Source organism: Castanea sativa, chromosome 6, assembly GCF_040712315.1.
Source record: "Castanea sativa cultivar Marrone di Chiusa Pesio chromosome 6, ASM4071231v1".
Taxonomy (NCBI): Eukaryota; Viridiplantae; Streptophyta; class Magnoliopsida; order Fagales; family Fagaceae; genus Castanea; species Castanea sativa.
Window position 1 is genome coordinate 1,585,155 of NC_134018.1, and position 13,464 is coordinate 1,598,618.

Genomic DNA, 13,464 nt, shown 5'->3' on the forward strand with positions numbered 1-13,464 from the left:
CATGGTACTTTTTGTGGTTTCTCTTGGAATAGTTGAAAAGCATTGATTCAAGATTTTTTTTTTTTGGGGGTTTGGGGGGGATGGGGGGTGGGGGAGTGACCTTTATTCTGATATTCTTCTGCATGAAGATTGTCAAAAATTATGAAATAATTTATGGCTATGTTGTATTAATGAAGGTAGCTTCTAATTCTGGGCCTAACAAAATGATGGGAAAATTGTACTTTTAATTTCTTGTGATGTCATTTATTAGGAAATTTTACCTAAGAGAAAAGAGGCCAGTTTGTGACATTTTCAATCATCTGTCCTAGCAAGTTGATATGTAATGATCTCTATTAGTAGATGATGTATTTGCAGATACTACCTTGTCACCAGGTGTGAATTGGTCCGGGATGGCCAGGGAAGTCTTTGTGATAGTTGAGCTGAGTTTTGGATAACTTGGAGGAAATGAGTCTCTGGCTTAACTGATTGTGTACGCAGATCCTGCTATGCAGGGTGTAAAATTCTCTGTTTAAAAAAGGGTAGAGGAAGACCAAACATAACACTAGTAGAAATAGTAAAAAAAATGACATGTCAACTGAGAAAGTAACAAGGAGAACGACTTTGGATAGAATAGAATGGAGGAAGAGAATACATGTAACTATCACTCATCTGTTGAGGATCCAAATTGATCTCAAAAAATTACTGAGACTTTGTTGTTCTATTCATCTGCAAAAGAGAGAAGGAAAAGCTCAAAAGTTATGAAAATGATCAGCAGCAAGGATCCGAGGCCCTGATTTCTTTTAGTGTAGTGACAATACTGTAAGCATTTTTAGCAAGCAAATGGCTGATTGCCTTTTTATACTTGTTATGGCAAGATTATTTTTAGGAGTCTCAAACACATGCTATTCCTTGATCTACAAGATTGCTTGGACAACTGTTATGTACCATATTTGGATTAATTGGAATGCCATAATTCACAATGGAAAGATTAACTGATCTGGTGCAAACTAAATTGTATATGTTGTTATATATAGGCTCTTTTGGTGTAGAAATATTAGAAATTCTATCCAATATAGGACCTTATGCAACCTGTGGAAGTTTCCTTTTGTTTTTGATAACTTCCTTAATTAGTTTCCTTTGATAGTTTGCAGCCTGCTGCTGCCTGTGATTTGTAATACTGTTGCAAAGTGGTTTGTTGAATAAAAATTTTCAAATTCGTTAAAAAAAGAAGAAGAAAACTTTGTAATGGCAGCCTTATCAATAGAAGGTCAGTGTATTTGTGACTAGTACTGCAAGGTGAAGCTCAGCTGGATCAGTATTTTAATTTACCTGTTGGCTATAGATTGAGTTCGAGTAGTATTTACCTGGCTTATTTCAACTCATAATCCGATAAAAATGGCAGCAACCACAAAAAAAGAAAAAAAGAAAAAAAAGAAAGAAACCAGAATATTCTTGGTTTTTGACAATCACATCAACTTTATTTATTCTATTTATTTATTTATTTTTGGCTGGGTTACAAATAGTTGATTAATGTTCTGGGTTTGACGTTCTGCTGCAACCAGAAAAAAACTGAGGCCTAAAAAGTTGAAGGTAACAAAATTAATGACTTGCTTGATAACTACCCTTTTATTTTCCATGTTAAAAGCATTGCATAAACAAATCTTTTTTCCAATGAAAAAGACGAGACATTTATGTCTGTAAATATCAATTCTCAGTGTGCTTCACCACAAGTGGACTCCTGACATGGTGCTTGCCATCTGACCATACCAATTCTCCAAAAACATACCCTCTAGGTTTACCCTCAACCTTAGGCTTCAAAATCACCTTGAATTTCTTCTTTTCTCCAATTACCTTAAATTTCATTCTCCTAGGTTTTATTGTGACCCAGACTCCAGCAGGTGCTTTGACACGCACTCTGTACGTACCTGGAGAACCTACATTTGTAACTATACGAGTAATAGTAACTGAATCTGCAGAAAGATTAGGGACAGCTATTGAAGGGTAGTTAAAGTCTGCTAGACTAAATGATTTAGGACATGCATAAGGCTTATCCAAGAATAAATTGATTTGGCTTTTGTTGTAGTGATGAGCACATAGGAAATTTAAATAATCATATATGGTTAGATCGTAAATGAGTCCGGGGTCCATGGCATGGTTTGGTTGAACATTTCCTGCACCATAGGCAAATGGTGTTGCCTTGAGGTAGGATGCATCCAGCATTGGCTCCATGTTGTTATCATTTGTACTTGCTGCAGATGAAATAGGTACCAAAACATTAGGAATTCTAGAGCAAGTATATGTCACATTTTATAGGACACGAGATTATTATCATTAACCTAAGAAAGGATTTTTGTACCGGTGGTCATGATTGCAGATTTAATAGCTGCTGGACTCCAATCAGGGTGGAGTGTTTTGAGAAGCCCGGCAATTCCAGAGACATGAGGGCATGACATGGAAGTACCAGATTGTGAGTTAAAAGGTATCCGGCGCTTATCAAATATTAGATTAGTTGGCCCATCTGCTTCGGTGTAAGCTGCAATTATGTCCAACCCTGGTGCAGTGACATCAGGCTGAAATGCATAGCAAAATCATATGTGCAATCGGTTTAAAAGTTTATTAGTAACAAACAGAAATGTTAAAGATGTAAATGTAATTGCTAAGCATACCTTGAGGATTGCTTGCTGAATCATATTGGGTCCCCTTGATGAGAACTGAGCTACTTTTGGAGCTGGTTTTGTTCCCAGTTGTGTTATTGGGTGAGTCATGTAAGCCATAGGGTTCCTGTTACATATACATACATATCATGAATGAGTGCAAAAAATATAGGAGAAAGACTCAGAGATTTACTTGGTAGTGTTGATGTAGGCAATGGCATATTTGCCATCAGTGAAATTGATATGTGAAGCAGGAAGCAAATGAGTCTCAGCTAGAACGTCATTTCCATTGAGCTCATCATTAGCCAAAATCATCCCAACAGCACCTGCTAGAGCAGCCTGCTCGCCTTTTACAGTTCTTTCATTATTCATTCGAAGGCAGAACAAGATCTTCCCCTTCACCTTCCTGGAATCAAGTGTTCCAGGCATACATTGCAGGCTACAACAGGACTTCATAAAACACTAGTTATACATGTGATGGAGGAATTGAAGCAATGCATACAATTTTAATTGATATAAAATTAATATTGATAGATTGAGTTGTTCTTACGCTTCTGTCGCAGATGCATTAGCAGCTTTAGCATCTGCAGCACTGATCAATGGATAGAATTTTTGAGATGGCAGGCCTCTAGCAGAAAGGCTTGCTCCCTGGTAGTGAAGATTGTAGAATGGATTATCACATAATTACTTCTGATGACAATGGTGTACTAGACCATCGAGGGCCTTGAACCTTGCATTTTCATGTACAACTTTTTGCCAGCTTATTCAACTTATGTACAACTTTTTAAAACTTATGTGTTCTAGGTACAACTGTACTTCTGCTCAGCTTATTTTTTAAAGTCCAATCAGCTAATGAAATAAAATCTCCCAAACAAGCAACAACAAAAGTTGTTAGGGTTGAAAATACCTTGAGGTGTTTCTTGTTACCCAGAGCAACATAACTTGTGAACTCTCGATCAATTGTGCTAGCACCAACCGTAAACATCCATGGTGACACATTTGTTACAGTCCCTAGATCTGGTCCTGAATTTCCCGCAGCACTAACAACAAGAATGCCATGCTTAACTGCATGGAAAGCCCCTATTGAAATTGCATCTTCCAAAAATTCAGCTGGTGCCCCACCCAGAGAGACCGAAAGCACATGAACGCCATCACTTATAGCAGCATCAAAGGCAGCTATGATGTCTGCATCAAAGCACTGTAAACCAGAAATTGGTGGCCAGCATACCTTGTAAGCTGCCACTCTGGCTTTTGGTGATCCACCCTTTGCAGTGCCATTGCCATGGCTGAAAACACTAGCTCCAGGAACAAAGTTACCACCAGCTGTTGATAAGGTGTGAGAGCCATGGCCATCATAGTCCCGTGCAGTGAAACAGGAGGAGCAGTTGAGAGTGCCAGCATAGAAGGCATAACCTTTGTTAAAGTACCTTGCTCCAATTAACTTCCTGCATAGCACAAAAATTCACAGCATAATGAATAAAGGTTATTTTCATTGGTTTGTTGGGCTTAACTATAAGCTCGGTAAAAGTACAAATGTATTTAGAAAAGTTAAAGTTTTAAAAAGATGTACATAAGCCAAATAACCTCAATAAGCCTTTTTTATTTTATTTTTTGTTTTATACCAAGCTCAACAAGCTTTGGTAAAAAGGTGACACATAGAAATCAGAGAAACAATAAAACTAAAAATTTCCTATCTCTAATGGCCCGTTTGGTAGAGGAGTTTGAGTAATGTTGTTTGTAGTTTTTTGAAATACGTGTGGGTGAAAAAGTGTGTGAAAATGCGTGTAATGTTGTTTAAAAATTGAAAATGTGTGTTTAAGATACTCTACCAAACGGGACTTAAGAGCTTGACATTAGATACAACCATGTGAACTTTACAATAGCAGCCTTATATTAAGCAGTCAAAATGCAATGGTATACAAAAAGATATGTTCCATGTATGTGGGATGAGCCAATAATTCTTGGATATCTTTTATTCTACTTCCTTTGGGTACTTTTCTCAACTATGATTAACTCTGTTTCAAATGGACAAGCATATAAGGAATATTATAGGCATCAAATAGAAGACTTTGGATTTCTTAATCATCTAGCTGCAAAGCAAATTATGTTTAGCTAGCAAATCCTATCAACATGGCATGAATTAGAGGAAGAATCAGTGGCTGTGCTTGTTTTAGAGTTAGTGGTATAGGATTCACAAAAAAAGGCCCTAATGTTTTTAATAATAGACATGTGACAAACTTATGCAAGCTAAAAGACAAAATTTTCAAACCATTTATCTAAGCTGAGGATCCAATGTAGAGTTGTTAGATCTTCATGTGCAATAAAAATCCTCAAATTGAATTGACTTTAAAATAATGATTGGAGAGTGAGTGGTCAGCTGCTAGTATGAATGGTTGGAGTTAAATTGACTTAAATTGTATTTTAAGGAAAAACTTTGTTTTTATCACTGTCTTTTCTGTTGGCTGTGATTCCAATAGCACAAAGTTACATTTTATATTATAGAACTTCAATTATATGAGCTTCAATGATAATATTAAAAATTCTACCATGCTCTAAAAGAAGGTTATGCAGCTTTATTCAAACAGTATACATATTTTGGACCCTTCTTTTCAAAACTTTGAACCATAAGGTTCAGGTTTTTAAATGTGGCCACAGTTTTTGGATAGAAAGAGTTATTTCCAAAGTAACTATAATGATAGATATCCATTTCTCATCAAACCAACAATACCAGAAAACAAATGTGGTTATCTGATGCACACAATTAGTTTTTAGCCGACTCCTCTCAAATATTTGCATAAATTTAGTTTTCTTGTATGGCTATGAACTGACTTTCATAAAATTTTCAAAACAGTAAGTGTGAGGAGGATTTTGTCAGAGATTTTGTACTACTTAACGAACCTCTAACTATTTAATGTGACATCACAATCAAAATCATTTAACACTTCTAAAAATTACCATTATAAACTTGTGAAACAGGAAAAAAGGTAAAACACCACCTTATAAGGCCGGTAAGATTCATTGAAAAGAAACTCAATGCTATCAATATTGCTGGTTAAAATTGGCAGGAAGCAGAGAGGAAAATGGACCTATTGCAGTGGACTTTGTCTTTATTTCCATGCTGACATATTCCACGCCACTTTGATGGGATGGGACCAATCCCTTCATCACTAAAGCTCTTTGATTCAGGCCAAACACCTATCACAACCACATTATAAAAGGTGATATGCCAAAAGGTGTCAAAACAAGATAGCAATTGACAAGGAAACAGTGGGACAGATATGTACCACTCAAAAGGGAAGCAAAAGCAAATATGATTAGGCAAGATCTTTTTTTTTGTTGACCCCACCACTGTCAAATGGTTGGTATTATACAAAAGAGAAAATATAGTTATGAGCGCCGCCAAGGAGGAAGCATGAGGACATCTTAAGATTGATCTAAAATGAAGGATTCAATGCTGTCAGCTTGCTCAAACAATATATACATTATCATCCAAAATAAATTTTCTAAAGGATGAGGTATTTTTGGTGTTTAAATGAAATCAAACTAGCTGTAATCCCTCTAGTATACATTATACTAAATCTGAAAAATACATACAAAATAGTTTAACTTAAGAAAATGGGTTAGTCAAATCAAATTAGCAAAATGCCATACTGGGTCGGTCATGCACAATGGTCAAAATTGGATTTATTTGAAGTATTATTAAGTAATTGCTCTGTGGTCTATACATTACTATTTTTTTCTATATCTTATACAAAAATCTGGTCTAATATTGCCAAATCAAAGCATTAGACAAAACATAGCCCATGTACATTCTGAATTCCACGGATCACAGGTTCATTGAAAGACATTGATTGTACAAAAAAAAGTGAACAATAAGTGAAGTGCAAAATTCTCATGCAACATTGAACATTCAAATGTAACTTCATTCTTTAAGAAAATTAAAAATACTCATTCTTAATTCCAAATTGTTTCATTTAAATTGGTTATAGCAAAAAAAAAAAAAACTCATGAGGATTTCAAACTAACCAGTGTCAAGGTTTCCAATTATTGTATCTTCACCAAACCTTGCCTTCTGCCAAATTGAGCCCAAAGGTACTACTCCATCTCTCTCTAGTCCAAGAAAATCCCATGACCTTGTCGTGTGCAATCTCCTCCCCTTGTTTAAGAAAACTGATACAACATTTGGGTGCTCTGTGTGGTTGGGAAGTTCATATATATTAGCAGACCAAATTCTTCCAGTTCTTGTAGAAACAAATTAAACCAGATATGAAACACAGGGAAAACAGAGAAAAACATTTTTCTTTGAAATTGTTATTTTGAACTGACTAACGTTTCTGCACAAATGTATCAAATGAACTTCTTACTTGAAATCAGCGCTGCTTCTTCCTCATTGAGGATTGCAGCAAAGCCATTGATATGTCTAGTATATGAGTAGAAAATTGCTTCCTTGGCCTTCTTATTGCTGTGAGAAAAATGAAACAAATAAAAAGAACTTGCTACTTCTATTCTACTTTAAAGACCAGAGATTTTGTAGAGTTGTATACAATTATATACCTCCCCAAGATAGACCCTAGCAAACCATAATGAGAATTTGTCACACCATCAAGATCCATCAATGAAGGGTCTTGTCCATGTGAATGCCCTCCTAGGTACACTACATAAGACTGAAGCATAAAAGTAATTTAAGGCCATTAATGGCACATATATATGAAATCTACTCAAATGGAATATTAGAAAAATAAATGAGAAAGGAGAGCTTGCTGGGGTTTATTAAATAGCAAAAAATATACCAGTTTTGAAACTCGTCGTTAATTCTATCCACATATATTAAAAAAAAAAAATCATCATTTAGAAGAATCTAAAACATAAAGCATGTAATAATGAGAAGTAACAAAAATAAAAGAGAACAAACTTGCCTTTTTGTTGGCAATGGTAGGCATCTGCAACAAAGAGAAAATGACTAATAGAAGTAAAGGAGTGAGAACAGAAAGCCCCATTAGTTTCTTTGTGTATTGTCTTTGCTGACTAGCACTCTCTTTTAAGGAGGACATGCACTTTGGTTCAATATTGTAGTGACTGGAAAGTTAAAAGTCTGAATAGATACCGTCCTTGCCAACTATGTAAATATTGAAAGCGATAGAAGATTTCTCTCTTATTCTCCTCCATATTCCAGTTATTAATGGAAATATGCTGAAGTCAAGACCCACTCAGCTGTTTTGGTGGAGGAAAAAAGGGGTTTTGGGGGGGGGGGGGGGGTATACTAAGCCTAATCATAAAATAATTTAATTAACAGCTTACCAATAAACTTGTACCAGTCAGCCTTATAGCTTGTTAGTTGTTAGTAGCATTCTAATTTTACTGGATGTCCTTGAGGGAAGGGAACGTTTGCTTTGTAATTAATAAAGACTTGCAACTTCTGACTATAAAATAATGCCATGTGAAGTTTCATGGAATGTCATTTACATGGTCTAGAGCAGCCTACTGGAGAGTAATGACAATTAGTACAACTTTATTAGTCCTCATGATGAATGAGAATATTATTCCAATAAGCCAAAATGTTGGGGTTTACACGCGGTGATGCACTTTCAAGGAACAAGAAAGAGGCATAAGATACTGAAGGCAATCAAATCATCTTTATGTTTCTGTTTTCATTTTCAACTAGAACTAGGATTACATAATTATTGTGTCCAAGAGGAAAGACGAATTCTGTTCTTTCAACATAGAACACCCCAGGCTCTAGCAAATGAAAACATCTAAAAAATGGACCTACTTTTCATTTCTAGCTAGCAAGGTTCACAGCAATAGGACTCCTGACTGAGTGCTTGCCGTCTGACCAAATCATATCTCCAAACACGTAGCCGGCTCTAGTGCCTATTTTAGAATAGTCGGGTGTAAAAATAACCTGGAAGGTCTTCTTTTCACCAGTTTTCTTGAACCTCAAAACTCTAGGTTTAATAGTGACGAAAACTGCAAAGGGTTGCCTGACACGCACTTTGTATGTGCCTGGAGAACCAACATTAGTTACTGTTCTAGTAAGAGTCACCTTGCGTGCTTGGATGTTAGGAACTGCGATTGAAGGGTAGTTGAAGTCCTCTATTCTGAAAGTATTGGGACAGGAATAAGGCTTCTGAGAAAATAATCGGATCAAGGTATCATTGTAGCCACGAGCACATAAGAAGTTCAAGTAATCTTCAGCGGTAGCGTCATAAACGAGTCCAGGGTCCATTGCACTGTTTGGGTGCACATGTCCTGAACCATAGGCCAATGGTGTCGCTTCGACAGTGGATGAGTCCAGAATTGGCTTCCTGGTGTTATCTTGGGTTTTTGCTGGAATTGAAAATGGAAATGGAGAGATTAGAGGTGGTGAACAAGAATGTGTGACAATTCTCTGACTTCACACTCACACTTCACAGCATGAAGGATTTGCAATATGAACTTAAAGAGAATGTTTACCTGTAGTCATGATTGCAGATTTGATAGCTGATGGACTCCAGTGAGGGTACCGTGTTTTGAGAAGGCCAACAATGCCAGAAACATGAGGACATGACATGGAAGTGCCAGAGAGTATAGAGTAAGGAAACCTGCGTTTGTCATTATCTAATCCAGTGGGACTTACTGCTTCGGAGAAAGCAGCAAGTATGCTCACTCCTGGTGCAGTGATATCAGGCTGCAATTAACACAAAAAGTTAAGCACATAAGAGAATCTGCACATGATGTATACTTGAAAATAATGCCAAAAAAAAAAAAGAAGAAGAATGTTGAAGATTGAATTGCTTAGCAGACCTTGAGAATTGTTGGCTCAACGGTATTGGGTCCCCTAGACGAGAATGCAGCCATAAATGGTGCTGGCTTTACTCCTAATAGTGTCTTTACATCAGTAATGGAAGCAGTGGGGTTCCTATTACAAAGAAATATCCATTCATAACAATTATAACTTGTTAGAAAATAATCTTGTGTCTAACTAGTTCAAAAATGACTGTAAGAAGTGAAAAAGATAAGTACTTGGTTCTGTTAAGGTAAGCAAATATGATTTGGCCATCAGTGTAGTTGATATGTGAAGCAGGTAGCACATGAGGATCAGCTACAAGATCATTCCCATCAGTCACATTATTAGCCAATATCATACCTACAGCACCTGCCCTAAGACACTCAGTGCCCTTTTCAATTCTTCCATTCGCCCCTCGTAGACACAACACAACCTTGCCTTTCACCTTTTTGGGATCAAGACTTCCAGATAAACAAAGTAGACTACCAGGAAAGATTGGAAAAAAAAAAAAAACTCAGTTTTATATGGTAGAGAATTGAAGAAAGGTAATCATACAATTTGATATTACAAAATTATATTTGCGTTAGATTGAGGACATGGAGTGGTTGTGCTTACGCTGATGCGGTGGATGTGTTTGCATTATAACCATTTGCAGCACTGATCAATGGATAGAACTTTCCACCTGGTACGCCTGAAGCTGAAAGACTTATTCCCTAACAATTATAATTAGGAATGTCAATACAATTGTTTTTCATGTTATGAATAAAGATAACTTATATATTTCTTGTCAAAAGTTGCATTTGGAAGAATTTAAAAAAATTCCTGGTCTTTCCAGAACTAGTTTATCAATAATGCTCTCTTGAATGTGCATTATATGGAAAAAAAAAATGGTAGGATTGAACTCCCAACTTATCCAACTGCAATGCCAAAGGCAAAACACCTTACTGTTAAGAATCATCTAATTGTTGCAGATTCAATGTAAGGGCATAGCTGAATAAGCAAACAGCTCAGAACTTGGCTAGCCACAACTCACTTTCATCAGTTCATGTTATATGCATACTGAAATTAATCCCTTGAATATTTTTATACATGGACTGTGAAAAATAAGATACACAATACCGTGATTTGCTTCTTGTTGCCAAGAGAAACATAGTTAGCAAAATTCCTGTCTGTTGTACTAGCTCCAACTGTGAAAATCCATGGAGCCACATTTGTTACAGTCTGCAGAGTTGGTCCAGCATTGCCAGCTGAGCAAACCACAGCAATATTATTCTTAACAGCATGGAAGGAACTTATCGATATCCCATCAGTGAAAAATTCAAAGCCACCAGTGCCACCAATAGACATTGAGAGCACATCAACACCATCACTTATTGCAGCATCAACAGCAGCCATGATATCTGCATCATAGCACCCACCAGCGAAAAAGGTTTCTGGCCAGCAGACCTTGTAGGCAGCCACACGGGCTCTTGGTGATCCACCTGATGCAGTGCCATTGCCAATGTTAAGAATACTAGTGTGGGGTACAAAGTTACCACCAGCGGTAGATAAGGTATGGGTGCCATGGCCCTCCAGATCACGAGCAGAGTTAAGGGATTTATTAAGAGGAGCTCCGAATGCTGCAGCATAACCTTTGTTGAAGTACCGAACTCCAATCAACTTCCTGCATACATAACAATTAAAAACCGTGAAGCCGGGCCATATTCAAATGTGAACATATGAGAATGGAGAGCATACAAGGAAGCCTTTCTTAGTAGAAATACAAGAAAATACCAGATTGACTTAACAAGAGCGACTAGAGGGTGATTTCTATCTAATCATATTACATTAGAAGCCGTTCCTTGTGGTTCTTTGCTTTGAAAATTCAGCCATTCCATGTAGTTCTTTGCTTCGAAAATTTACTTAAGCATCTAAGACATGATAATTCCCATGAAGCTAATATGAATTCATTTCTGTTATCAAAATCGATACTGTCTCTTTTTGGTTATCAACATAAACTTCTCGATAGTAATCATAAATTCTGTCAATATGAACTCATTTAGACAATACACACAATCCGTTGAGGTATGTCCTATTCAAAATTTGTTAGAGAAAATTGGCATGAGTAGAGGGGGAAATAAAAAAATAAAAAAAAAAACCTGTTGCAACGAACTCCATCTTTATAGCCAGGTTGACAGATGCCACGCCATTTGGCTGGGATGGGACCGTACCCCTTATCTTGGAAGCTCTTTGATTCTGGCCAAGCACCTAGCACAATCCCATTGAAAAAGAGGGTACACCATAAAATGTCAAAACAAAATAGCAATTAACATAGGAAAATTTGCGCAAATATTTTTTATATATACATATGAACATATTGCATATATGGATAATTGGGATTTATTTCTTTGGTGACTCTAACACTTGCAAATTGTTAATGATAACAAATATCAAGTTGCAAAGATAAGAATAAGTGAATGTGGATGACCTAAGCAATGGAGGAATTAATAGAGAGAGAGTTACAACCATAATACAAAAAGGTATATTTATTTTATATAAATATATGGTACTATGGGTTGTTAAAAAAAAAATGCCATGAATCTCTAATATACATTTTTTTGTAACATGAGATCAGCACACAATCTGAAAAATATAAAATTGGGTTGGTCAAATCAACTAAGAAACATCATACGTTGGTTTGAAATATATCAAAATTGACCTGATAATTGATCAAATACAAAAAAAAGAGTTTCGAGTCAAATATGTTCATGTCAAAGCAGTAATACAAAGCATATGGATTTCATTATAGCCAACTTTAAGGGCTTGTACAAAGAAGTTAGTTGGGCTAGAAACATGCATGCAACATTTTCATATTTCTTCACACTTTGTTAAAGGAAAAGCAATCAATCTTGAAGTAAGAGAATATAAGACTCACCGGTGTCAAGGGTTCCAATGACTACATCTTCACCAAACCTCCCTGCTTTCCATGCTGATGAAACAGGAATTTTTCCATATTTAGTAAGCCCAAGAAATTCCCATGACCGGGTTGTGTGCAGTTTTCTTGGTAGGTTTGGGAAGACTGATATTACTTTTGGATCCTCTGCAAGTGAAAACACAGTCATTGTCAGATATAGTCTGAACTGCCATAAATTTAGCTTGCTGCAGGGACCGAAACAGAGGAAAACAGAGCCATCAATATAAAAATCCAGAGAACTGAATTAGATTGTTTTCCTCACTTGCAATCTCTGCTGCTTCTCTCTCATCAAGCATTGCAGCAAAACCATTTATATGTCTTGTATAAGAGTAAATGATTGCATCCTTAGCCTTCACAGTACTGTGCAAGAAATTTATAAATAACAAAGTTGTCATTTTTATTCAACATTGACCAAAAAGAAAAAAGATAGAGGAACATAAGTTATACAGGACTCCTGTTATCAAATTTTATACCTTCCTACGAATGATGCAAGCATGTCTAAATGAGAATTCGTCACACTGTCAAGGTCTTGCAATGAAACATCAGGTAGATGCGAATGTGCTCCCATGTACACAACATAAGACTGCACCAAGATGTAAAAATTAAGGCCATTGATGAAACAGTTATAGAAATCTAGATCAATACTGGTAATGGCATACATTAAGAACTTGAAATTTTATTCACATGCATAAAATGTCAAAACCATTTCATGAAAACAAAAAACGTAGAACTTTGAATGACAACATTGATCAGAAACCAAAATGTTGTTACCTTTTTAGCGCCATTGGTGGTGGTATGCAACAGAAAGAAAACAACAAGGGATAAAAGAAGTGAGGGGAGAAAACAAAAGGCCATTTTTTTCCTATCAACTCTCTCTATTCACAAAACCAAAGAATAAAGTTTTGTGAATAGAGATAGTAAAGAGACTCTGCTTTCTTCTGCATTTATAACTCTGTGCTCTGTCTTTAGATGATACAGATAATTGGTTATCCTTCAATAACGGAAAGTAGCATGGCTTTGCCATTTCCAGACGATAACCTTTCAATTGAATATAGTCAATTTATACAGAATGGCTTTGCGATTCTATTTTATTCAAGTACTAAATTCATATA

At 36.2% G+C, this 13,464-nt stretch overlaps 2 protein-coding genes across 3 annotated transcripts; both read right to left on the reverse strand.

Moving 5' to 3' along the window:
• Positions 1 to 207: 207 nt before the first annotated feature.
• LOC142638131 (subtilisin-like protease SBT5.4) lies at positions 208 to 7,833 on the reverse strand. 2 transcript variants are annotated; one of them, XM_075812132.1, is made up of 11 exons: positions 7,550 to 7,833; positions 7,188 to 7,287; positions 6,998 to 7,095; positions 6,660 to 6,824; positions 5,720 to 5,828; positions 3,541 to 4,078; positions 3,184 to 3,281; positions 2,827 to 3,072; positions 2,646 to 2,760; positions 2,336 to 2,549; positions 208 to 2,228 (listed from the first exon to the last, which is right to left on the reverse strand). In XM_075812132.1, the coding sequence occupies exons 2-11, from the start codon at positions 7,244 to 7,246 to the stop codon at positions 1,684 to 1,686; spliced, it is 2,187 nt and encodes a 728-aa protein (XP_075668247.1). In that variant the 5' UTR covers positions 7,247 to 7,287; positions 7,550 to 7,833; the 3' UTR covers positions 208 to 1,683. The 2 variants fall into 2 exon arrangements, with proteins under 2 accessions (XP_075668247.1, XP_075668246.1); XM_075812131.1 differs by having other exon boundaries at positions 7,188 to 7,297.
• Positions 7,834 to 8,412: 579 nt separating this feature from the next.
• LOC142638548 (subtilisin-like protease SBT5.4) lies at positions 8,413 to 13,207 on the reverse strand. Its single transcript, XM_075812573.1, has 11 exons — positions 13,124 to 13,207; positions 12,826 to 12,935; positions 12,615 to 12,712; positions 12,314 to 12,478; positions 11,538 to 11,646; positions 10,519 to 11,062; positions 10,015 to 10,112; positions 9,636 to 9,881; positions 9,417 to 9,531; positions 9,087 to 9,300; positions 8,413 to 8,960 (listed from the first exon to the last, which is right to left on the reverse strand). The coding sequence occupies exons 1-11, from the start codon at positions 13,205 to 13,207 to the stop codon at positions 8,413 to 8,415; spliced, it is 2,331 nt and encodes a 776-aa protein (XP_075668688.1).
• Positions 13,208 to 13,464: the final 257 nt, after the last annotated feature.

Bases quoted from the DNA above. Each gene is read 5' to 3' on its own strand.
- LOC142638131 (XM_075812131.1), bottom strand. From the start codon at position 7,684: ATGTCCTCCTTAAAAGAGAGTGCTAGTCAGCAAAGACAATACACAAAG. The intron at 5,829-6,659 runs GTTAGTTTGAAA...TGGTTGTGATAG, and splicing joins AATTGGAAACCTTGACACTG to GTGTTTGGCCTGAATCAAAG. The intron at 3,282-3,540 runs GTATTTTCAACC...CTTCACTACCAG, and splicing joins GTAACAAGAAACACCTCAAG to GGAGCAAGCCTTTCTGCTAG.
- LOC142638548 (XM_075812573.1), bottom strand. From the start codon at position 13,207: ATGGCCTTTTGTTTTCTCCCCTCACTTCTTTTATCCCTTGTTGTTTTC. The intron at 12,713-12,825 runs GTATAAAATTTG...TTTCTTGCACAG, and splicing joins CTTGCATCATTCGTAGGAAG to TACTGTGAAGGCTAAGGATG. The intron at 12,479-12,614 runs GTGAGGAAAACA...TTTCACTTGCAG, and splicing joins AGAAGCAGCAGAGATTGCAA to AGGATCCAAAAGTAATATCA.